The sequence below is a fragment of the Podospora anserina genome, chromosome 6, assembly GCF_000226545.1.
Source record: "Podospora anserina S mat+ genomic DNA chromosome 6, supercontig 2".
Taxonomy (NCBI): Eukaryota; Fungi; Ascomycota; class Sordariomycetes; order Sordariales; family Podosporaceae; genus Podospora; species Podospora anserina.
The window spans coordinates 126,442-150,239 of record NW_001914857.1 but is presented as its reverse complement, the minus strand read 5'-3'; the positions used below and the strand labels follow the sequence as shown (position 1 = coordinate 150,239).

Sequence of the window (23,798 nt, the reverse complement as noted above, 5' to 3'; positions counted from 1 at the left end):
TGAAAGAAGAGAAGTTATAAGTTAAATTGTAAATTGAAATAGGAAAGAAGTTTAAGATAGAAAAGATGTTGAAGATTAAATTTAAGGAATTGAAATGTGTGAGATTTATTATAGCGATGGGAGGGGGAGGGGTGGTGGTGGTGGTGGTGGTGGAGGGGGGTATAGAGGGCGGGGAGGAGGTGGTGGTGGGTATAGGGGAAGAGGAGGTGGAGGCGGTGGTGGGTATAGAGGAGGTGGAAGGGGTGGCGGTGGTGGTTATCGAGGAAGAGGGGACGGTCAGCTTTAGAGTTGTCTGTGTATGATTTCGACCGCATGACGGTTCATGTGGACGAGTGGTGTAGGAGCTTCTGGCCGAAAACGGCTCTTCGATGACAAGTTACCAATTTGCTCTCTGGACAGCAGTGCTCATATCACTATCATATCATCGCCCGAATGACCAGGCAAATCAGAATCAGATCAATACTCGTCAACGAAGCAAAAAGAACTTGGTTATTGACTGCACCCATGAGGAGGCGAGTCTTGCTCCCAACCAAGGACTCTGCCATCTATAAGACAATTTTGAAGCATACCACAAAAATGATATCGAATCGTTGTCGACGGGAATTGAGCCCGACGTGGGGGTCGAACCCACAACCTTGAGATTTCGGAGTACTCTGTACATAAGAGTCTCACGCTCTACCGATTGAGCTAGCCGGGCGAGGCTACACCCATTATTTGATGGTTGTGGTGACATTCTGTGGGTTTATGAGTAGGGTTTGTGGAAGTGTGGAGTGTGTGGAGGATGGTGTAAGTTGGGATGAGGCTGGTTGATATTGCCTCCTCAATGACTCGAAACTCAGCCTGTCCCTGTTATTCTAAGGTATCTCAAAATCTGAGCTCTGGGTTGGGTGAGAGCATGAACTGCCGATAGATAGGTATTTTGCTAGCTATGTGCTGTTCTCAAACACATGTATAGAACTCTTGGCAAGGTACCAATCCGAACTGAGATCTATGGATTCGGACTTAACTATTCTGCTTAATAAGTCAGTTTCTGTTATCGTTCACACCCTCTAATGTCGAGGACAAGATAGTAGGCCGCTGCAGTGCTGCTTGAGACAGAGACCTTGAAATATGAACGATAGGCCTTGAAAGATTCCCCAAGAGGCTTGAAGATGGCCTAGAGGCGCCAACCAGTGGTACATAGGTAGGTTTGGTCTACTATAGTCAGAACCTTCATGTTCATCCCCAGTCTCTACAGGTCAGACATGACATGCCTGCTCATTTCTGACTTCTGCTTTCACTGTCAACCTGCTCAAGCCCCCGATAACTTGCCGAACGAAATGCACACTGTGATCTTGTACACAATACTTCTGCACAGACACAAGTTCTCGTGAAGAGAATGTTGAGCTGATGAGACCTCACTAAGCTGACCTCCGTTCGCCTCGTATTGCCTCAGACAGCTGAACCTCCTTGCCATGAGGCAATCTTGTCCCTGTCTATTCCCCGCTACTGCCGAAACTGATGCCCGATCCCACTCACACCTGATCCTTCTGTGGTGTGGTGTGCGTTGTTCTTCTATGTGTGCTACCTACACCCCTTAATGGCCCTCACACCCTCCATGCCACACTTGTTGTCGCTCCTCGCCCTAATTCTAGCTGCCTCCAACGATCCCAGCTACCATCCACTCGGGACAGAGCTAGAACTTCTCGAAGGCCACTATCATCGACAGGCCCCTTGGCTCTCTCCTTGTCTATTCCCCATCCGGGTTTCACCGCACCGTTTTGACATCTCGAGCCCCCGGGAAAGAAGCAATTGAAGATCCCACCGAGAAAGTTGACCGGAGATCGTGATAGATCCCAACCTAGGTCCGATTCGTGTTTCTCCGTCGTTGGGAAACCCATCCTTTTCCTTTCAGAGTTTTCAGAGCTAGTTAATCTCGATGTCTCAACATACCCACCCCCATCCGGAGCTCTGATAAGGTGCTTACTACTTAAAACCAAGATAGGATCAAGGGGCTCCGAGACACAACGCCAGCTTGAGACGGCCCCCAATCCAAGACCGACCAGAGCCGCCGCTTGCACTAAAAAACGTGGGCAAGTGGGAAAGTGGACGGGCGAGATCCGGTTGGTCTCTTCGGGCCCCCGGGGAAACACCCCTCAGACTACCGGTGGCGTATGGCGGCGTCAAGCACGTGGGACTAGCGATGATTAACGCCGTTTAAAGGGACTGTCTTGGGGGAGGGTGATGTCTTCCAAAACGGCGGGTGTTTCCCGTAATTGTGCTGGGAATGGGCTCCGTTTCGAGGGAGAAAAGAGTGACTTTGAGGGCAAGTGCCTCATTCAACTCCCCTGCGTCACTATTTGCCTTTTGTTCATGGGTCAAGACCAAAAATCCAAAGCTGTTTTTTTGGTGGCGGGAGGCTTTAGTTGGAATTTGCTTTTTCAAACTTCCCGTGTCTTTGGTTGCCTCTGTGTCATTCGCTGCCGCCAAGTCTCGAAATAAGAAAACGTCGGCCTTTTTGGCATTTGCGTCAGGGGGCCAAGTGACATATCAAAGTTGGATGGCAATGACGTCTCCTGGTTCCAAAAGCAGCATCCAGCTGCGAAAGAGTTTTCAAAACCGATGAGACATATCAGGTTGGTTGAGCTTGCTTGTCACCTTGTCAAAGCAAGGACAGTGATGGGAAAAGTTCAGCTTCAAGCCACACGGCTCGACCATCACACAGCAACAGAAGACCCAAGGGGTCGGGATCAAAGTGATGCTGCTGCAGACGAATGTAGTGCCCAGACACCAAGCACCGGCAAATGGGAAGCGATGGCGCTGACTGGGAAGGCTTCTGTGTGTGTCCACAGTTTCCAGAAGGAATGGACCCCAATACCAATGTGCCACTTCAAGGGGAATCCCAGTTGGGATTTGAGAATGGCCGACGCCTAATCAGGAACCAAGCCTCGAGAGGAAAGGCTCGTTGGACCGATCACCGTCAAGAAGCGACGCCGTCCCAGGATTGGCGATTGTCAAGTGGGGACCATCTCCTGTCTCAGAGCGCCGCCTGCGGGCTCGACGCCCCAAGCGAGAGCGACCCATCACGAGCCATCCTACCGGGAATCCCTCCGCGGTCTGGGCCGGGGGCGCGAATGGACGACCTGTCGGCCCATGGCAACCAGTCGGCGGCATCACCGTTCCTAGGCCCGGCGATGGACTGTCGCTCCGGATGCCCCATTGATGGGCATTAGTGCAAATGAAAACACGAGCCGAGAGTCTGTCTTGTCCAACGAAAGGGAATCGAAGAGAAGGACGAGGAAACAAAGAAGAAAGTGAGGTTACAGATCAAATGATACACAATCACAGCTCACCCCACCAACGTGCCATTAGCAATTTGGCCCAATGCGGTGAAACTTTCCAGCCAGATAGTCGTGTGTATCTCATATCAGTGAATGCGGTGTTTGGGCGTGGTGGAGCAGGCAACCGTCGAGACGAGTGAGCAGACAACCCCCACGCACTTCTCCTGTATGTCAGACGGAAACGACGGGATGTTGGCGGTTGGTGGTGATGACGATGATGATGATGATGATGGGAGATGGGATGAACCGCCGCAACGGACGGTAGCTTGTCGGTGAGCCAAAAGGCAAAACGCTAGAGCGAACGGTGGGCGGGATCCAAAAGGGAATACCCGGTGCGACCTGTTCATGATGGTGGTCATCATTCTCAGTTGGGTGACTTGCGTCTTACGAAGGGGACCATCGACTGCTGCGCACATGGCGGCGTAGTCGACCACCAGCGCATAGGCGATGATGGAAGACGTAGTGTAACAATACGATCCGGCGCTAGCTCGGAGCCGTGTTGTGGCGGTGCCGCAGTGAGGGAAACAGAACCGAGAGTTTTAAATATACAACCGAGTCATCTGCGGACAGAGATTCCAACTCATTGGATGACAGCATACACGTGCCTGTTCAAATTGAATATATGAAGGTTGTCACGAGTGGGTCATTCCAGGAGATTGGTGGGAGAAGTTGCCGGGAGCATGCCAGTGTCCACGGGCTGCCAGAAGTGGATCATCCCTCGAATTGCAAGCCACAACTTGGACAACCCCACCCAAATGTTTCCCTCAAGTGCCTCACTCAGCATCAAAAGCAACCCCCAGACGCCACAAATTCCAACAAAACAAAGTCTCAAGCCAAGACGTCAACCACAAGCGAGCATTTTCCAGACGGCATGCTATCAGTGATTGGCTTTCATTTCTTTGCATGAGCTGTCTGTATCTATGAAAGAGAGAGGCAAGTGGGGGGCAGTTCTCTCTCTCTAAAACCCAGCATCTTGGAGCACCCCACCCCCGGCGGCCTTTCCCGGTGCATCGTGCAGCAAAGGAGACTGCACGAGGCCGTCCCAGGTCCGCAGTCCCGGGTCCGAAACTGGACGTTGTCCGTTTTCACCCCTGCAATTCGCAACCTTCTCCGATCCATCTCCAACAGCTGCGGATATGGACTTCACGCAAGACGCAGGGTCAGCCTGCAAGAGAGAACATGAGAAACTCGACAGACATATGCCGTCATCTTCATTTCTCACCTACCCCTTATTATTGTATGCTTGTGCCCATTGATATCATCCACACTTGGTACACCAACTCTGCTTCTGCACTACAACCACCCATAGACAAAGTCCCCAACCGACACAGCAACATGGGAAACGTGGTTTGGGATTTTTATGGTCCCGTGGCCGAAGGGGGCAGCAGTAGAAGCCTGCCTGGTGTGTAACCCACCATCTTCTCACTAGAAAGCAACCCAATACCTGTCTTTCTGACTGTGCTGTGCCGTCAATACATATTCCCATAGTATGTTCCCACCAAGTGTAGCACAACCCACTCTTCTTTCTCCCCACCGGCAGTGGGCTTGCATTTCTCATCCTCCATAGAACATTCTACTGCCCACCATTACACTTAATCTGGGGGTTTGCTTTGCCGTACAATCACACGCTAGAGGCTTTTTGTCATCATTTTGTACGGTATGTGTGTGTATGTGTGTGTCCATCCATCACAGTAAAGTTCCCTTTTAAGCTACGGTAAATGTACACACTACTGTTTGTTGGTCACCATGCATGAGAAACAAGCCAAATAAAAATGGGTGATGGGACATACATTACATGCAGATGTAACGTACCTTGCCTTGCCTTGCCTTGCCTACACTAAACCTTACGTATTCCTGCTGCACCTACCGAGCCACCCTGCTGGGACGAAACCTACTTACCTACATACAGAGATTATGGTCCATTCGGAAGCTTCGGACTTTGTTACCGGTCAGCAGCAGCAAGCAGCACAGTAAGAAACCGTCCTCCCCCCCCCCGCCCCCCAAAAAAAACACCCAAAAGTTCGTTTCGGGCCATTTACGACCGATCCAATCCTGTTGCCCGGCCCGAAACATTTTTAGACTACTGGCTTTGTATTCATGCAGCAGCAAAAACAAGAAGACCGTTGGTACCTGAGCGAGGGAACACATATTATGACGTCGGCAGCTGCGAGAGTGATGTTCAACGGTGAGTCCGAGCAGTCGGGTCGGGTGTGCGCGGTGGTTGGGCCGGGACCGCTCTCGGTTCTCGGAGAGGTGTGGAACGGACGGGTTAGTTTGTTCATTGGTTTCCAGAGTTTGTGTAGTGGTTCTATTCATACCTACCTTACCTACCTGCTCGGTATGACTCCCCACGCGATGCACAAAGAACCTGCATTGCCTCCTTTACACAGGACGGAGTGTGCCTGAGGATATAGTCTGTCATCAGTCAGAATGTCGACGAGGTTCGATTCCGGATTTAATACTCACATATACGCAATACACCCGAGTAATCCCGCCAGCCCACATCACACCCCGCGGGGTGCCCGCGGGGCTCCCGGCGGCCCAGTGGGGGGGGGGGGAACGTTTCAGAATTCCGCGTCGTTCGGTGTGAGAAAAGCTGTGTAGGGCTGAGTAGCTGGCTTGAGGAGGAGTGGGGGTGCGATCTGGGTGATGGAGGTTGTTGTCATCGTCGTGTTGATTGCCCGGTTGAGCAGGTAACACAGCCAAAGGGGGAATGAGTGGAAATGACTCTCCTGTTTCCTCGGAGGTGCTGTTGTGGTTGCTCAATCATGACTACCGCCACGCGATGCTTCTTCTCAGCTACCTCCCGCCTGCTTGTTTCACATTGCCATGATAGGAGCCAAAAAGTAAGAGGTTGAATCCGTATTATTTTCTCAGATCCTGGTGCCCAGTCGGTCAGAGCTGGGCTGGCTGTGAAGCCATCGTGTAATATACATGTCTAAAGTAAAAAATAAAAAATAAAAAGTAAAATAACCATGGGGGGTATCTTTGCGAACCGGACCCAGCCCAGAACCCTTCGTGGCCGAAGTTGAAAAAAAGTAAAACTCCGCCGCTTGTGTACAGGTAGTGATGACAGGGTAAAAGGAAATGTGTGTCGTCGAGTGTAGACGCTTGTCCCCGTGAGGAAGACAAAGACGTCGAAAGAAAAGAAAAAATACAGATAAAAAAACACAAATGCAAAGAGTCTATATGCGAATCAGTTTTTTTCCGGCCGTTCCTTATTCCCATCCCAAAAACCAGCCAAAAAAATCCTTGACCCTTTTAAACTCTTGCCGCAAGCACCTCTTGTGCCTGCTTTATCCCGATTTCCCATACCGTGACTCCCCAGGAAAAAGAAGAAAAAAAGGGAAAAAGGAAAAAAAAACTCTCCAGAAATGCGACCGCAGAACCGTTGATGTGCCCGTGATGGCATATTAGGGCGGATCGGTGTCGATTATGAGTGGTGAGTGAGGAAACCGCCCGTAAAAATCAATAAGCCGATCCATCTATATATCTGAACGCCGCGCAGCCGACACAAAACAAAAAGATCCAGAATGAAGCCTCCCGTTTTTCTCTTCCCTTACTTGCTGCTGGGAAGCAAGTGGCACCGAGCCGATAAATGTATCATGTGTAAGGAATGGTAATTAAAAAGTGACGTAGAGGAATGCGAGACCGCCGATTAGGTAAAGAGTAAGGGGTGGGAAAGGTGGTGAAAGTTGTGGTACAGACGCGATTAAAGTCGATATCGTGGGATAAAAAAATGTCGCTCCTCCTCAGGATGGATCGAAATGGAATGGATGTGGGTGGTGATTCGAGAGATGGGTGCCGCCTCTGCATCTGCATGGAAAATCGATTGGTTGCAGCTGATCTCCCGGTCGATATGAGAGGTCTTTACCGGGGCTTGGGAGGAGGCGGCTTTGGCACTCCGGTGGTGTCATAGGCACCGCGGCCGAAGTTGGCGTGGGGTTCTGACTCTCTGACAATCATTGTGAATGTGTGTGAAGCGAAAATGGACTCGAAGCTGACACGGCGCCATGTTAGCACATTTCGTTTCCTTCTGTGCCGCACCGCAGGCGATATATATAGACCAAGGGAAAATGGCGTTGCACGGCCAAGCGTCGCAACCCATGGGAAAATTTAATTTCCTGAAAAGAGGCAGGTGACTCACAGTGTAGAAGTCCTCGACGGGCGAAGGACTGGTGAAGCGGTTGAAGCGATGATGATGCAAAGGAGCGTTGTCCAGTCAGGTCAGGGGATGCTGATGGCGGTTTATGTATGGTGCTGTCGGCTGTCGCGGTTGGTTTTCCGAGCGAGGCGCAGTATGTGACAGTCCAGAGGCAAGCTCGTCGTGTTCTTTCTGTGGTTCCTCGAATTACTGGGTTTCTCAAGTCGGCCAGTCGAAGGATGTGAAGTTGTATTATTAAGTCGAGGCTGTCGGTGATGCAATGGTAACAAGAGACCGGAGTCAGGGGCAGGAACAACAAGGAGCCTGTGCCAGAAGGAAGAGGGTGAGGTGTGTGATGATGGGAATCCAAGAAAATGTTCGGAATGGGGAAGGGGGGCCCTTTGGTCTTATAATGAGGATGGGATCGCTGGGACACAAGGGAATGATGAGAGCAGCCTATTTTTCCCTGGGTGCCCTGCCCTTGCTCCCCCCGGGCCTGGCGTTGGCGTTGAATTGCACACCTCCCTCCCTGACACCTCAAAGGTACCGAGTGACCTTGTAGCCAATGTACCCATCCCTGCTACCCCTGCTACCCCTGTTACCCCTGGGCAGCTCCGTTTCGACCCAAAGCAACGTGCGTGGAGAGTCACCGTTCCAGACTGACACCGTTGTCCCCCTTTTTGGGACCGGGATGTACCATCTCAGAATCCCAGCGGACAGGCTCGGCGGATTTCCCTGAGGCCAGGGGTATCGTGGTTTGGGCCCACAGCAGCTCGAGAGCGTGAGAGCTCAGCGTGAGGACACACGTACCATGTACCGCTGGCAGCTGGGAAACCAGCATCCTGTGAGTGTGCGACACTGTGGGCACCAAGGTGACCATCAGAGCATAGCGTCGAGCCATCTCTCCAGACGCCGACCACAGCGACGATGACAAGACATCATCGTCTTGTTTGTAGTCGCAACTTGTCAGTTTTTTTTAATATTCTCGGCCCGGATCTACCTAGGTAGGGCACAGATCAGCACAAGCAACGGGCAAACGACAAGCTGGGACAGCGCTGCAATCCAGGAACCAGACCAGCAGGAGGTGCAGTTGCATTTGCAGGCGGGTGCACGTCCACACAGCTGCCCTCATCAGGACAGACATGCGATGAAAGGGGAAACGAGTGTCGATGGCCCGAGTGAGATTGGGGATACACAAGCCACATGCGTTCCCAATCCGTATTGTAGTCGGCCCCATAACCACGAGCTACACCCGTACTTCTGGACAAATGTGCAATACTTAGTCCCCCCCTTGGTTGTTGTCGCTCTAAATCCATGCAGAGAGTACCTTAGTGTAGCTACCTAGGCATGGAACGTCGGGTGGTCGGGTGCGCTGCGTACGAAACCCCGAGGCAGTGCCTGCAAAGCTGATTCCGACCGAGTTGGACCTGCCCTGGATGGACGGGATGGATGACATATGTTGGACGGGAGGATAGGAAGGAGCGTGGGAGCTTTAGTTGGTAGAGAGAAACAGTGGCTGGCAACAACGGGCTGCGACTTCCGTTCCAGGCGTTGCAAATGTCTCCGTGCAATTTCAAACGGAGAGGAAAAACTTTTTTTGTGTAGTTGCTTTCTTTGCGCCCTTTGAGCAATCAGATTCACACCTGCCTTATTTTTTTCATCTTTTTTATTTTATTTAACTTTTTGTGTGTGTCTTGGATTGCGCCGTCCGTTTGCTTTGACCATGGTCTGTCATGTCATCACAATCACACTCTCACAGCCCAGACAACATCCTCCAAACAGGAACAACATGTCTCCAAAAAGGCCTCGATTCGTTTGCCCACATCTCCCCCCATCTCTCTCCAACGGCACTTCTACGGAGTAGACTGGACCCTCCAAATCTCCAACTCGCTGCTCCAAAAAGCCCGCATCGAGATAAGCGCCAGCAAAGCTTCATAGACCACACACCACACCATACCACACCACACCATACCACACACACCATACCACACCACACTACACACCACCTGAGAGGAGGTCCACGGGTGGATCGCCGAAAAGCATGGCGCGCAAAACAAGTCGGGTGCGCTCCCATCTCGGAACCAGTGAGGTACCGTGATACTCGAGACACATCCCCCGGAAGATCCATCCATGCATCTGTGCACCGCATAATAGGCTCTTTTCCCACCTGCTGGTCGTCGTGGCACTGCATCAGATATATATTCCTATTATTAGGCCCACACCTGATAGCAAAGCTGCTCACAGCCCATAGTGTTGGCTAACTGGGGGTCCACGTCTGCCGTTGTACATGGCCTTCTTGGCCTATCGACCAAGCAGATCGGTAGGCCCGGGTAGCTCGAGTCCTCGACCATAACCATTCGGCCGACAGACGCAAAGCAGCAGGAACTGAGTTCGATGTAGCTGTCCCCAGCTAAGAGCCCCAGATGGGAAAGACGCCCAACGTCGCGGGGTATGCTGTCATCATCGTGCATGGCACGAACAGCTCACCTTGTCTGCGAGTCGAGACCAGTCGCCTGCATGCCATGAGTCCGGGGCAGGCCCTCTGTCCAGTGCTATCGGGAACGTCTTGATGGAGAGCGTCGCGTGGATGATAGTCTAGGTGGCCTCGCATGCTGCTGCATCCGCTGCTGGTTGCTGCCCAGTCGGTTGAACTTTAGGTGCATCTCTCCACTCCGCTGCTTCTTCAACGCCGTCTGCCCCAGGGCCGGATCCGAGCCAAGGTCAAAAAGATCGGAAGATGGCATACAAGACCGATACCTGCCCCGGATATGATGCAGCACATACCTTACCTACCTACTACAACACGCACTTCACGCACGAAGGCTGATGACTCAGCTCAGGGCTTAGAGCTCAAGGCAGCCATGCCATCTGGTCGTCAGCCACGGCCGTTGAGTGTTTCTAAGCACAAGCATTTTTCGGTGCGGTCCGCTGTAGTTTTACGGCGCTGGGTGCTGTATCTGTCAGGTATTGTTGGTATGTACAGATGGGGGCGGGGCTAGGTGGAGGGGCTATGGGAATGTAACACCGGAACAGCCTCCGTTTCCTTCCTCACGGTGTGCTACCCGGCCACGGGGTTGTCTTTCCATCGTAGTCAAAACGACTCGCCATGCGGAAATACTTTTCACTGATGTCCCTCTCGCCTCGAGTTTTGAATTTTTGCGTCAGACACCACCAACGGCTGGCGATGGGCGCGCAAGAGGGTTTCAACACATGAAGCACGCCAACTGCCGGTGATTGAGCGGTGAGCTAAAGAAGAAAGACAGCCGGCATGCGCTCACGATGCTGGCCCTATGCCCCAAGGTGAGGAGCCGGAAGAAACACCGGGGACAGATCAAGCGTCCAAAACGATGCGGTGATGCCCAATCCACCGCCCCATCGCATGCAAGACCACAAAAGAAGGAGCTGGGTCGCATATCCGGTGCTCTCTCGACAGCGCGCGCGCCGTTACAGCATGTCGGATGCTTCACTGCGTAGAATGGAGACTTGGTAAATATTTGCAAAATTGATGTATCTGATTTTTGTCTTAGACCATCAAAGTACCACCCACATCCTCTACGCACGCAGTTGCGGAGGTTACCTACTCTACTTACTTGCACAACAGCATCGCCCGGGAGGCGGGTGGCCTTTTCCCCCGTGCTCAGCGCGTGTTATTGTCCCCTATTTTTCTCTCCGCCGGAACACGGGAACTTGAGGCGTCCAAACAAGCAGCAAGGACGAGGGCAGCTGAATATCTTGTCCAACCTGTTCTCGGGCAGATATCAGCGGGCACGTAGCTTTCGTCTGCTGTGCAACGACGGACGGCGAGGAGCACAACCAAATTAGTCGGAACCATCAAGTATCACGACCTCGACCCACGAAATGCCCGTCCGCCTGTCCGTGTGCGGGATGGATAGACTCAACTGATATATATATATTGGATTCACTCCGAGTCCTCGACACGGCTGGCCGAGACAGCAGATCAGGTGAGCACAAAAGCAATGAAGCGAGGCGTCATCATCATGGAGTCTGAGATGGGTGGGACAGAGTTGGACAAAGTTGGACACCACTAACAAAGTCTGGGGCCAGGTCTGTCGGCAGCATAGTGGCTTACTCGGGGACGCACAAACTATGCTCCGATGCATGCAGGACGGTTTGGCATCCCATATATTCCAGCGCAGTAGTTGTGCCCAGCATTCCAGGTTGCAGCGTGGGAGAAAACGGGCCATCCAACGGTGCCTGCTGGGAAAGGAAAAGCCGAGGATCGACCCAACTGATCGATCCGTCTTGGCCCAGCAGTGCCGGCCGCTTCCACCAGCCATCTCCTGCAGCAGAAACCTTCTGGAAGCCTTCCACCGCTGCCAATCTCACCTCCCGTTCTGGGAGCCCCAGCGCCAGCCGGCCCACGTTTCTGCCACGAGAGCGCCGAGGGCCGAGGTGGGGGCCTCCTCCGCAGGTTATGAAACAGAGGCCAGCCTCGTTGTTCACTTTTCACCACGACGAGGTGGTGGTCTCGGCTCGCTGTCATCCAGCGTAATGGATATGAGATGTTGCAATCAAACACGAACGGCAACACACCGAGGTGAACCCTGCGGAGATACATCCTGTCCCTCACACTCGATGCAAGGGCAAGGGAGCACATTGTGTCGCCAGCCGTCGTATTTTCTGCAATTATTCACCACCCATCACTATTTCTGGGGACACGGTGCAGTCTGCTGGAAATAGTTGCTGCCGTGCGAGGCTCGAATTATGTACCGACCTCGCCTCCCCGCGTTCTTTGAACCCGCAATTCGATTCACAGCCTGATGCCATGTCACGGTGTCCCGGGTAGGTATGAACGATACAAGACGATTTTTTTTTCACTCACTGTACAATCGACATGGGAAGTTGTAAGACCATCAGCCTTGGGGGTTTCTACCTACGCTACTACCATTTTCGCCGAATGATAGGTAACTGTCACCTACCTTACTGCAGGATGACGCGGCAGTTTGGCTGCCCGATGCCATGTCGACCGTTTTGCCCCATTCCAATCAGCAATGCGAACCAAGTGTTTGGGCAGCCTTGTCATCATGCACCCCCCCTCAACAAAGGGGTACGCCTTCGTCGATACCGAACTTATCGGAGGCGACCCAGACGAAGGAAACATACCATGGCAAGGCGCAGGGCAAGCTCACACGTGTTGTGGACCCCATCGGCAGGCACTCCTGTGGCCAGGTCTTGTCGGAGAAGAAAGTGGTGAGCTGAGGCAGGTGGAGGGTTCTTGGCAAGGTACCCATGATGTTGTTTGAGGTTTTGGCCCCCGCTCGCCCCCTTTCTGGTGAGACGATGGGATCAAAGTATTGGGTACTTTGCTCCCGCCTGAGTCTCGGGTGCCTCCGTTGCTGATACGGTACCTTGCAGGAAGCTGTTGCCACGCGTGAGCGGCCGACAGGACGGAGTTTATCCAGGGGTCTGGTTCTGTTCCTGCATTAGCTCACCAGCAGACCCCAGAACACCACGCAGGGCAGAGAGGGAGCTGCTGCAACTCCTCCAACTCCCACTCGGTCGGTCCCGTCTTTAGCTTGCTGCTGCTGCATATGACAAGTCCTTTTTTTCTTTTTTTTTTTTTTTTGGAATATTGTCCTTCTTCAGCAGCGACATACATCTGTACAACTCATCAGTCGGGGCTGGCTCTGGCTATGTTGGACAGCTGGTGCGGCGCATCGGGACAAGCGGCCACACGGAAGGCTCAGATCGACCATGCACCGTCATGCAGGCGCGTGATGGGAAGATTGGCGGTTGAGGGAAGATTGGCGGTTGAGGGAAGATTTCCATTCACGCACAGGCGTCCACTCACGGTGCTGGGCATTGCATTTGTGCCTCATCATGTGACGGCCGAACGTGTGTTCCGCCAGCCAAGGATCGTCAGGTTGACAGCTCGATGTTTCTCGTCTGCATCGAGCAGCCCAGGGTTGCTGCCTGCACCCATTTGCGGCCGGAACGTGTCAAGTGAAGCTCTGCCTCTACGGTTTTGAGACAGTGTTGATCCCACATTTCAGATGGCGCATATGAGCCCAATCTCGCTGCGATTTCAAGATTGGCGAAGAACAGCACTGGACGAGAGCTGGTCCGTTTTTGTGGTCATCTGTCAGTATCCCTGGATTGACCTCCGTTACGAGGCAGCAATGGCCCCATCAGCACAAAACGGAGCAGGTGGCCTGTCGAGCTGTCTGTTGCCCAGCACTCAGATCCAAATTTCCAGAAGACCCAACGGAACATCAACCGCGATGAGGCTAAGCCCATTTCTGCAAAGCCTGCCACAGGGCCCGGGTCACCCGGGTCGCCAAACTCCACTGCGCATATCGTTTTTCTGCACGTCGCAATGACGCAGAAGGAAGAGCGAGCAGACGATACGGTGCGGGCTATCCGTATTCTCGGGCGATGCTGTCATCTGCGTCTGCATGCCCTGGTGATATCAGTGCACACTCTGGCTGCGAACCTGGCCGCTGCCCGGTGTTGGGCGTGTTGTTGTAGTGTACTCCGTATGCGATGCAGGAACGGGGAAGCAATCCGGACGGGCGGGTCCTCATGGCGCATGCGCGGGCCGGACCAGGTCTCGAAGAAATGACACGGACGCTCAAATTTCTGCAAGCACTTGGAAAAAGCGCACGCGCCCCTATCATCACCAGTGAACTCTTCTGGAAGCATTTTGGGAACCTTGCAGACATGGGTCCTGGGATCATCTGGATCACCTGGATCACCTGGATCACCACCATCAACAAAGCCTTTTCATTCAATCAACCATCGCCAATGATCGCGCACAGGCTTACAGGGCAACCATTCACCAATTCCAGCAAAATGGTTAGCAGCAAGAGTCACTTCCCCTTGGTCGGCTCTTGTGTTGCATCGAGCGGCGGTCATCATCATGACTTTGACTTCCAACCGTCCAAACGGGGATATCATTTGTTTGGGACCGGCCGGGGAAGCTTTCCGCTTGTGCCATTTTTGGTAATTTCGGTTTTTTTTGGTTTTTTTGGGGTTTTTTCCCCCCCTTCTCTGGTTCTGTTCCCTTTTCGTTATCTTGCTCCGTTTGCTGTCATCGTCGCTCCTGGGACGAACAGCCGGCTGGGCATGTGCTCGGCATGGAAGCTAACCACGTTTTGGGAGGCGCGTTTCAAGTTGCTCTGTGAACGCGATCTGCACTGCGAAATCGCGTCCCGCCCGTTGATACCACCATCTCTCAAAGGCCCGAATACTCGGTATTTCCTGAGGCTTGGTGTGGGAGGGAGAGTCATCGTTCTGAAGCACGAGGTAAGGGAAAGAAGCAATGGTTGCCTCTGGATCATTACCCTGGGGGGTCACGATGCGAGATGCAAGGCGGATGCGATGCGATGCGATGTGGGTGGTGCGTATCCAAATGCAACCACTCAAAAGAAATCTGGGGGATATGCGACGGGGAAAGACGGCTCGTGAAATTTGGGCTTGAATATTTGTCCTGTTCATCACCGGCCGGCCCTGACATGTTGGCGAGCTGGTAGCGAGAGCGATGTTTTTACGACACACACCCGTCATCGCCCTTAACCACCACTGCCGCTCCTGCATTATTTCTTCACTCTATGGCCTCATCATCCTGTCCAAGACACAGGTAGATTTACCGTCATGGCGGCCACCTTCCTCATGCCCCTTTGCCTTTGAAACCTCTTTTTCTCCCGCTCCTCCCACATTCATGGAACATGATATTTCGCTAATCTAGGCGGATGGACTGTCAAGCAGGTGACTTTTTTTGACTTGCCTGCCCTGGGAACACGTCTCCGATGCCACACGCGTGGGAAGACGCTAACCAATAGAGCCCCATGCTGCCGATATTTCTTTCTCACCGAACCCCAGATCCCAAGAGAGAAAGATGGGGGGATGCCGGTGGTATCATACCTACCCAATCCCAAAGCTCAGGCCGTCTCTGTCCCTTGATTTCTTCAACAACAGCCTGCTTGATTCGGGATGTGAACCCGTTCTGTACACTCTTTCTCCGTATTAACCCCAGAACAGCCAAAAAAAAAAAGTAAAACTTCAACTCGGCGCTCACGGGTTTGTCTACCGAACAGGCAGTTGTTAAAAATGTTCCAGCGTGCTTTCTCCAAGTGAATTCCACACCTTCGTCTCACCACCAGCAGCCCACTGCGTGTCCACCACGGTCTTCCCGTGCAAAACTCCACAGAGTCCTAAAAAAGATCCCTGCCTGTCGGGACTTTGTTGTTTGACCGTTTTATTTAATTTTTTGGAGGGCTGCGTGGTTGATGGCGGGTGTCATCATCCCAAAGAGGTGTCAACCCCGGAGCTATAATACCCTGCCTGATAGCACCCAGACGGGTCGACCACGCCCGGGGCTAGAAGGTGAGAACCAACAGGAAGGAATGAAAATTTTTCCAAACAACAGCCCTGTTTTGCCTGGGCAACCAGCCAGTCGGTTGACAAGGCTGGTTCGTGGCGGTGTACGGTCAGACCTCTCCTCTCACCTTCGGTGGGCAGGAGGTTATGCTCAACGATAACTTTTTTTCCTGGATGAGTTATTACTCAGAGGATTGGTTCCCTCCGACTTTTGTGTTCCCCTTGCTCCTTTCACTTTGTACCGGTCGTCATGGGTACCGTTCTCGGCTGCTCGTGCCGAAGGAGTTGAAACGGGATGGGCTGGTGAGGGTGTGAAAAACGAGTTTATCACTCAGGGAGGAAGTAACTTGCTGAGTTAGAAGCGAAAGCGACCGTGACATTTGACTGGTAGGTTTGACACCTGTTAGTTTGTCACGGGACTTGGAAGGCTCACGATGTCGCTGCGAAGTGCCGGTGGGTTATATATGGAGACACTGGTGATGGCATCGCGAGACTAGAGGGTCTACACCATGAGTGATAAGGAGGAATGAACAGAGGGTGATGTGTTTCGTTTGTGACGGGATCGTGACGGCTTGGTGAGCAACGGTGCATTCTCGTCATTGGGCAAAGGGTTGGATGGGAGGTCGGTCGTTTATGATGCCCGGGTTCCTCGCATGATGTCTTTCCAGGGCTGAGAACTGGGCAATTCGGCACATCATACTCTGCTACATCGAACTTTTTGACGAGAAAGGAAGTTACCTAGACCCGGGTGGCAGGAGAGTGTCGGCTGGCCGTTGAAATGACTTCTACTGCACCTAAGGTATTGAGATGCCTCATCCACAAATAGACCATTGGGCAGGACAACCATGCTCTTCAGATGCCCTGATACCTAGAGCTTCACTCGTGGTTCAACGCATAGAAATCCAAATTCGACATATAACTGGAACTGCCTTATAGGTCATGATAGGTTTTGCAAGCCATATAAATCTAAGCAGTACATGCATATACTTCCTCGAGTAAAAGATAAATAGGCAAGCTCGAGAACAAAGACCCAAAGTAGGTGAGAAGACTTCGAAGCCTGGAGCTTGATGGAAGGAAGAGAGGTATGGCTTTGAGGATATATTGGTAGCTGTGTCTTTCACGCATTCTGCCTATAGCACAATAGCTTGTACAGTTACAAACAGAGTTCAAAACTGCAGTCACTTGGCCAGTCATTAAGACAAATACAAGATAGAATCATCCTCTCTGGTGTTAATAATCATTTTAATAGAGCCAGATCCAGGCCATAGTGGGCAGAGCCTAGGACTGACAAAGCTCACGTTTTGAGAATAAACTCATCTTTAACTTGGGCAAAATGTTGAGTGGGCAAGCTGTTAGATTGACCCAGATCATCTTGGCTCAAACTACCTACATGGGGGAATATCCTCAGGCTCGCACATGTTCAGGCACATGGTCACAGCATATCCCAAAAGCTCATAGCTCAAGTTCAACTCCAAGCTCAAGCTTCCCACAGGACCAACCTTTCGAACCCAGGTTTCCTCACAAACCCAAGGGTTGCCAGCTTGTTTCCAATCCCAAGCTCGAGTCAGTGGTGCTGCTCGCCCCCAGGGAACACCTCTTATCAACCTCCACAAGACACAAAGCCCTACACTACACATAAACCCACCCTGGGACATGCCACACATAGAATAATGGGTATAACCTTGCCCGGCTAGCTCAATCGTTAGAGCGTGAGACTCTTATGTACAGAGTACTCCGATATCTCAAGGTTGTGGGTTCGACCCCCACGTCGGGCTCAATTCCCGTCGATGCGATTCGATCTCTTTTTCTCATTAGGCCAGTCATGATGTCTTTTTGTTGTTTAGGTTTTGTGGGCTTGGTGGCCACCTGGCTGGCGTTGTGTTCGGGTTTTCTCTATGACATATAGCTGGGTTGAGGTTGTCGGTCTTATCTTTTGTTAGATGTGCATTTTTCAGCTAGATAAAGGTAGCTAGTGGTTGGAACCTAAGAGGTGTAAGGTGAGTGTTTAAGGTGTCTAAGAAGAAGAATACACTAGTATATAAGATTTATTATTGTAGCTGAACTTCAGGCATGTATGCATACAACCCTCTCGCTTGATGAGCTCTAGGTTGGGGGAATGATATCCATGCCTTTTCTCATGATGTCTGACTCGAAACACCATCGCGGGTGGGTACAAGCTGCAAATTGAGGTACAAGGTCCACCCCCTAACATGTAACAACCCTAAAAGCATCAGTGGTTTAGTGGTAAAATCCATCGTTGCCATCGATGGGCCCCGTGTTCGATTCACGGCTGATGCATAAGAAGAGACTTCTCTTTTGCCCAGATTCTCAGTCTATCCGACTGGCGATACATTTTTTGCCAAGTTCTTTTGTCGTTTTGATGTTTCCATGGCAATCTACGAGATGCTATAGAACAGCATTCTTTCCTCGCAGCATGTCTACCCGACTGATAATGAATGCTTGTGGCAAGGAACGTTAAATAACATCCCGTGGGCGGATGTTCGCACGTGCTGTTCCCGAGCGGCCAGGAACATTGTCCTAGATGCTCTGGTTCCTTCCGCAGAATGTTGAGGACCTAGACAGCAGGGGCTGGTTGCTCAAGGACGGGAAAGTGCGACAGTGCTTTCGACGATCGAGAGGAAGGAACCTACCTATGCAGTACATGACTTGTGTGGGTACATGAACGCTGGTTCTTTCCAAACCCGGCATCTCACTATTGCATATGGCGGGGAGAAGGTCAACACGCACCCTCTTCAACCTTTAGAACTGCGAGCTGTGGGCATCTCGCCTAGGCTTTGTGCCCATATATCTCCAAGAAACATGACCACCACCTGTTCCGCGAAGGGTCAACCGCCCCCAAGTTCCCCTTTGCTTCTAAAACGGAAACGGACCAAGCTAGAGCCTGAGCCTCCGAGGTTGGGAGAGGAATCCAACATTTGGCCGGCACATAATGGCTGGGCCTCTTCATCTCCCCCGAGGTCAGCGCTCTTGACGGTACGCTGATAGTCAGGCTTTGCTGATTGTATGGGGACGGGATCATAGGAAGCGGGAAAAGTCTGAAATATCTGACTCTGAGGGAGACCCTCTCGATTTGTCCGGAGAAGATGGCTCTCAGAACACAGCTAGGAAGCGTGATCCTCAAGAAATTTTCTCTGATATCCTCCCATCGCTAGAGATCTCGCCCACGAGGTCAAGCCCTCTGGAAAAACATCACGCTTGGCAGCAAGGTACAAGTGAGATAGAGGATCTTATCGAGGACGACGTTGGTGAGCAGAGTTATTCTACCTGGGACGAGGATGCAATACATACCGAAGACCGGGCGAACGACGACGACCAGAAACGCGAGGACTGCAGAAATGAAGACAAGGAGGATTGCAGGAGCCGACTCAGTACACCAGATGTGGTTTCTTGAGAACCTGGGAAATATGGCCTACTCATTCTTGTCGTTGTAAGTCTAATGTGGTTTTCGAGGCCTACAATATCTAAGTAGTTTGGCTAATCGAGGTATAGACGAGGGTCTGTAACGGTCAAGCTATGTTCGTAAAGAAAGAAAGAATCCCCCCTATGTTGCTCACGAACCAGACAGGTAGTGTTTCTAGTAGTAGTCATATCAAAAGATAAGGCGGTGAAGTCTTGCTTCATGGTGAGTGGAATACACTACTCTCCTAATTCAGGTTGATATTAGGCATATTGTCCATCCACTAACACCCTGCACTAATGGTGAGAGTGAAATGCCATCGACAGCAAGATGAAGAGCAACAAAAGTCAAAAGAAAAATACAAAAAATAACATGGTCTTAAGTGTCGTTTCGACGGGAATTGAGCCCGACGTGGGGGTCGAACCCACAACCTTGAGATATCGGAGTACTCCTTAAGAGTCTCACGCTCTACCGATTGAGCTAGCCGGGCAGTGGCTAACGATCAACCATGCTTTGTTGTTAAATTCAGTGGTGGGAGAAGGGTTAATGTGAGGGAAGAGATTTTTCTTGTTGTGTGTGGGTGGGTGCGGGTTTCTGGGAGGTGTGTGTGGGCACTTGCTGGGCAATACCTTGAAAAGTTGAACCAGGGATCCGGAGCCAAGGGAGCATTTTTCAGGGTTGGCGCTGTTTGTGAAAGCACGAAAACCAGTAAGGTTTGAGGGAAAAGGATGCCGTGAGCTTCAAATGTCTCTTGTCTTAGGGCTTGGTATGCTCAAAAGTGATTTGAAGAAGCGAAGTAAAGATTGTAAACTATTGATTAACATAAAGTCTGTTTAAGCCCCGAGTCCTCCCCGCAGAGCTCCGGCCTCCATCAGAAACCGGCAGTGGAGCCCCGGGGTGGGGCCGTAAGCTCACCGTCGGACCAGTGCGGGGCAGGGCGCAGTTTGCCTGAACCCGTCTCCCTGCCTCGTCAACGCAAGCTGCATGCGCAACGTCAAGCTGTCCAGCAATCCAGTTCCACACGGAGCTATCAACCAACACTATTTCTCAACATCACCACTTCCAACCGACAGTGCCACGATCTCAATTTCACCATATCCAAAACCGCACAAATCGTATAACCACAGAGAAATAGCCCAACAATGTCTATTATCCAACAACACACCGAGTCCTCGCTCACCGATGCCTGGCGCACCATCAACATCGATGCCCTCGACCCCGACTCCTCCCAGAACTTCCCTCTCTCCACCCTCCACCCTCCCCAGCCCGAATTCTCCGACCCAGACGCCCGCAACCTCCAGTCTCAGATCCGCCAGCTCCTCCAAGCGGGCGATGCCGAGGGCGCGCTGCGGTCGGCTCTCGAGAATCCAATCTACAATGCTCCCGATCTGGCCAAGGAAACGCATCTGCAGACCGTCATCGAGGTGCTGCAAAGGATCAAGGTGAACGAGATGACGCCTCTTTTGCAAAAGATCTACAATGATGATAGGGGTAGCGAGAGCTTGGACGTGTTGATGAAGTACTTGTCAGTTATTGTTGGGCGCAAAAAAAGGGGGCGAGGCACATGCTGACATGATGTGAATAGGTACAAGGGTATGGCGGCCACGTCGAGCGGTATCTCCAGCCAGCACACCGGCAACGGCCCGAGAACACCAACCAAGTTGATGACGCCCCAGGCAACGGGGTTCAGTCAGATTGGCAACAGGTCCGGGATAACAGCCGGAGACTCCACCGGCGCCGCCATGAGCGTCTTGCTTAGTTGGCATGAGAAGGTGGTGGATGTGGCCGGGCTGGGGTGCATTGGGAGAGTCATGACTGATTTCCGGAGGGTATAAGACATTTGCATTGTACATGCGAATTCCAGGAAACAGGCGGATAGAACAGTGTGGGGGAATATTTTTACAAGGCGTTTTCATGAGCGACAGGCCAAAATACAATGACATTGACGACGATGTTGAGTCGTCATCTATTTTGTTCCCAACACATCCCTTAGATTGATCTCTCCACTGCCCCTCGGCAACGGCTTTGGTTGATCCCCTCCTTCTTTCCACCCAATCATGTGTATCACCCTGAATGTCGCCGGTAGCCTCACAGTCCCGTCCTCGTCCTTGCTTCCATGAAGTTCCCTATATATCCCCTCCGCTGCAAGCAGAACATCCTTTCCAATCGCACCCACCTCCCTCCCCAACACCGCATTGCCCTCTCCCATGGCCTGGAGGTCCTCCATCAACGCAAAAGTATCAGGGTATTCCACCACAATGTCCTCCACATCCACCGTCAACATCTTGAACCCTGCCTTCCCCAGCAACCCCCCGACATCCTTGACATCCGCCAACGGCGACACATGAACGCCAATCCCGCCCCTCCTTTCCTGCTCCGCCAGCTGCAACGAAGTCCTCAGCTCAAAAAGCGTATCACCCCCCAGCATGGCCCCAATAAACGGGGCATCCGGCTTGAGAATCCGGTTGATCTGCCCCAACACACCAGGGAGATCATTGATCCAGTGCATGGACAGGCTTGACAGCACCATGTCAAACGTGTTGTCCTCCCACGGCAAGGGGCCCTCCTCGTACGGCAAGACAACACGCTCCATGTTGATCTCCTTGTTGAACTCGAGCTCCGCGTCCCGGAAGAGAGCCTTTTGGCTCGAGTCGGCAGCGACGAGCTTGCCGATTTTGGTGGCCAGGGGTGGGATGTCCGCGTCGGGCTGGGAGGGGTCAGGGTTGGGGTTTGTGAGTGCGCGGGCGAGGGAGTTGGTGTAGGCTCCGAAATCGAGGGTCAAGGGAAAGGTTCGTTTTACGTCCTGGGGGTGGGTGGGTAGGTGGTTAATAAATAAATGGAACATGAAGTGAGATTTAAGGTGTCGTGAGGGTAGGGAATACCAAGAGCCGTTCGGCCACGCGCATGGCGACTTCATCTTTCAGATAGTCGGCCTGTCGGCTGGCTTCAGCGTTGGAGGCGGCGCGCTCACGCTGGAGCCATTTTGTGCGGTTGTTGAAGACATGGAAGGAGGTGGGGATGCCAGAGGTCTGGAAGGCGTAGGGTCTTTTTTGGTGTGGGATTTTTGGGACTAGGCGGGATGACAGTGGCCTGCGAAGGGCTGTTGGGGAGAAAGGGGTCAGCCGCATTCTTTCTGTGTGAATGCGCAATGGCTATGGCGTCGCATCTTGAGGAAGCAAAAAAGTGAGGTTTGCAATCCGAGGACTGACATTGGAGGCGCCAAAACGTCATGGACGGCGGTTAATTGTGGGAAGCTACCTTCTTTAGGCTTGGCGTGTGACGGACAATAACCGGCATCCATTCTCTATGTATGTAGTTCCTTTAGACTTTAGGTCAAATAGATATTCACAACTACGATCGTATAATATGTCCTCCATATAAGGCATCCAATGCTTTAAATAATTATACATGTGTTAAGATAAACCAAGAAATGAACCTCCAACTCCTCGCTCGCATGCCTGTTAATACCAACAATCATGATTTCAGTCAGGCACGGCCTGGACTAGCCTGTCTTTTCCCAGATACTAATCGACCAATCGCCGCCACACACTTCTTTCCTCCCCCTATTGTTGCCTGGGCACTTGACGCTGCAATCCCACTCGTTTGCTTTGGCACTAGGAGTGCGCTCCTCTATTCTGTTGCCACAGTAGCAATCGATGCCAATCTCAGTGCCAAAGTATTTGAAGCCCGCGCAGATGCGAGAGCACATAAGGTTCGTCATGGAGCTGTTCCCCTTTGCCGGCTGGTCAATCAGCAGGCGCTGGGTATCGTCGTAATAGCAGCCAACATAGCGGTAGCCATCAACAACGACATTGGTCGAGTAAGATACCGGCGCACTGCTTGTTTGTGATGGCGGCGGTGTTTCGGTACCGGTGTTGGTATTGTCGTCGATCGGTGCAATCTGGTCGTTCCCGCCACTTGTGCTCCCTCCGGCTATCGCGGCGACATTACTGGCGAGTGCTGGGTACGATGTCTCGAGCGAGGAGATCTTGCTTCCCAGTAAACCTCCAACCAAAGCTAGCGCCGCAATGACAAGGAACAGTAGTCCCGTGGTGACGAAGAAGAGAATGCTCAGTCGAACACCGCATATCCTCTTTTCCTTGGGCTCGACGGAGTCCTCAGCGCCGAGAATGGTGTGGGACTGCGGGTACTGATTTTGGTAGTATGGCTGCTGCTGTTCGTATGACTTGAAATATGCTTGGGTTTGGTGTTGGTGGACCTCAGGAGCATCCCCCCCTGGAAGAATAGCTACGGGATACTGCAAGGTGGTGTTAGGTAGGCACTGTCTAGTTGGTAATATATGCAACGGTACTAACACTTCTAGGATCCTGTTCCATGATGGCGAGTGACTGGTGAAGCCCCAACTTGTAATCTACGGAGAGAAAGGAAGGAGGATCGGTGGAGAAGGGAAGGAAAGGATAAAAAGCCTGAAGGAACTTGTGCTATCTTCTATCCCGACGCGGCCGGTGTGAACCTTTTGCAAGATGTTTTTTGGCATGATCAATCAAGAAAAGAACCGAGCAGGCCAATCAGCATCGGATCCTGAGATGTGGTTGGGTAGGTAGCATTACCGCCG

At 52.1% G+C, this 23,798-nt stretch overlaps 3 protein-coding genes across 3 annotated transcripts, besides 4 other annotated features; 1 reads left to right on the top strand and 2 right to left on the bottom strand.

Annotated features, from left to right (window-relative positions):
• Window positions 1-606: 606 nt before the first annotated feature.
• Window positions 607-697, bottom strand: a tRNA (tRNA-Lys).
• A 16,791-nt stretch (window positions 698-17,488) lies between these two features.
• Window positions 17,489-17,579, top strand: a tRNA (tRNA-Lys).
• A 452-nt stretch (window positions 17,580-18,031) lies between these two features.
• Window positions 18,032-18,102, top strand: a tRNA (tRNA-Gly).
• Window positions 18,103-19,625: 1,523 nt separating this feature from the next.
• Window positions 19,626-19,712, bottom strand: a tRNA (tRNA-Lys).
• A 652-nt stretch (window positions 19,713-20,364) lies between these two features.
• PODANS_6_4010 (uncharacterized protein) lies at window positions 20,365-21,057 on the top strand (the record flags this gene model as incomplete). The annotated part of the gene is made up of 2 exons (XM_001909861.1): window positions 20,365-20,747; window positions 20,808-21,057. The coding sequence occupies 2 exons, from the start codon at window positions 20,365-20,367 to the stop codon at window positions 21,055-21,057; spliced, it is 633 nt and encodes a 210-aa protein (XP_001909896.1).
• Window positions 21,058-21,188: 131 nt separating this feature from the next.
• On the bottom strand, window positions 21,189-22,139 carry PODANS_6_4000 (uncharacterized protein; the record flags this gene model as incomplete). The annotated part of the gene is made up of 1 exon (XM_001909860.1): window positions 21,189-22,139. One exon carries the CDS (start codon window positions 22,137-22,139, stop codon window positions 21,189-21,191), a length of 951 nt encoding a protein of 316 aa, XP_001909895.1.
• Window positions 22,140-22,724: 585 nt separating this feature from the next.
• Window positions 22,725-22,943, bottom strand: PODANS_6_3990 (uncharacterized protein; the record flags this gene model as incomplete). The annotated part of the gene is made up of 1 exon (XM_001909859.1): window positions 22,725-22,943. One exon carries the CDS (start codon window positions 22,941-22,943, stop codon window positions 22,725-22,727), a length of 219 nt encoding a protein of 72 aa, XP_001909894.1.
• Between the last annotated feature and the right edge of the window lie 855 nt (window positions 22,944-23,798).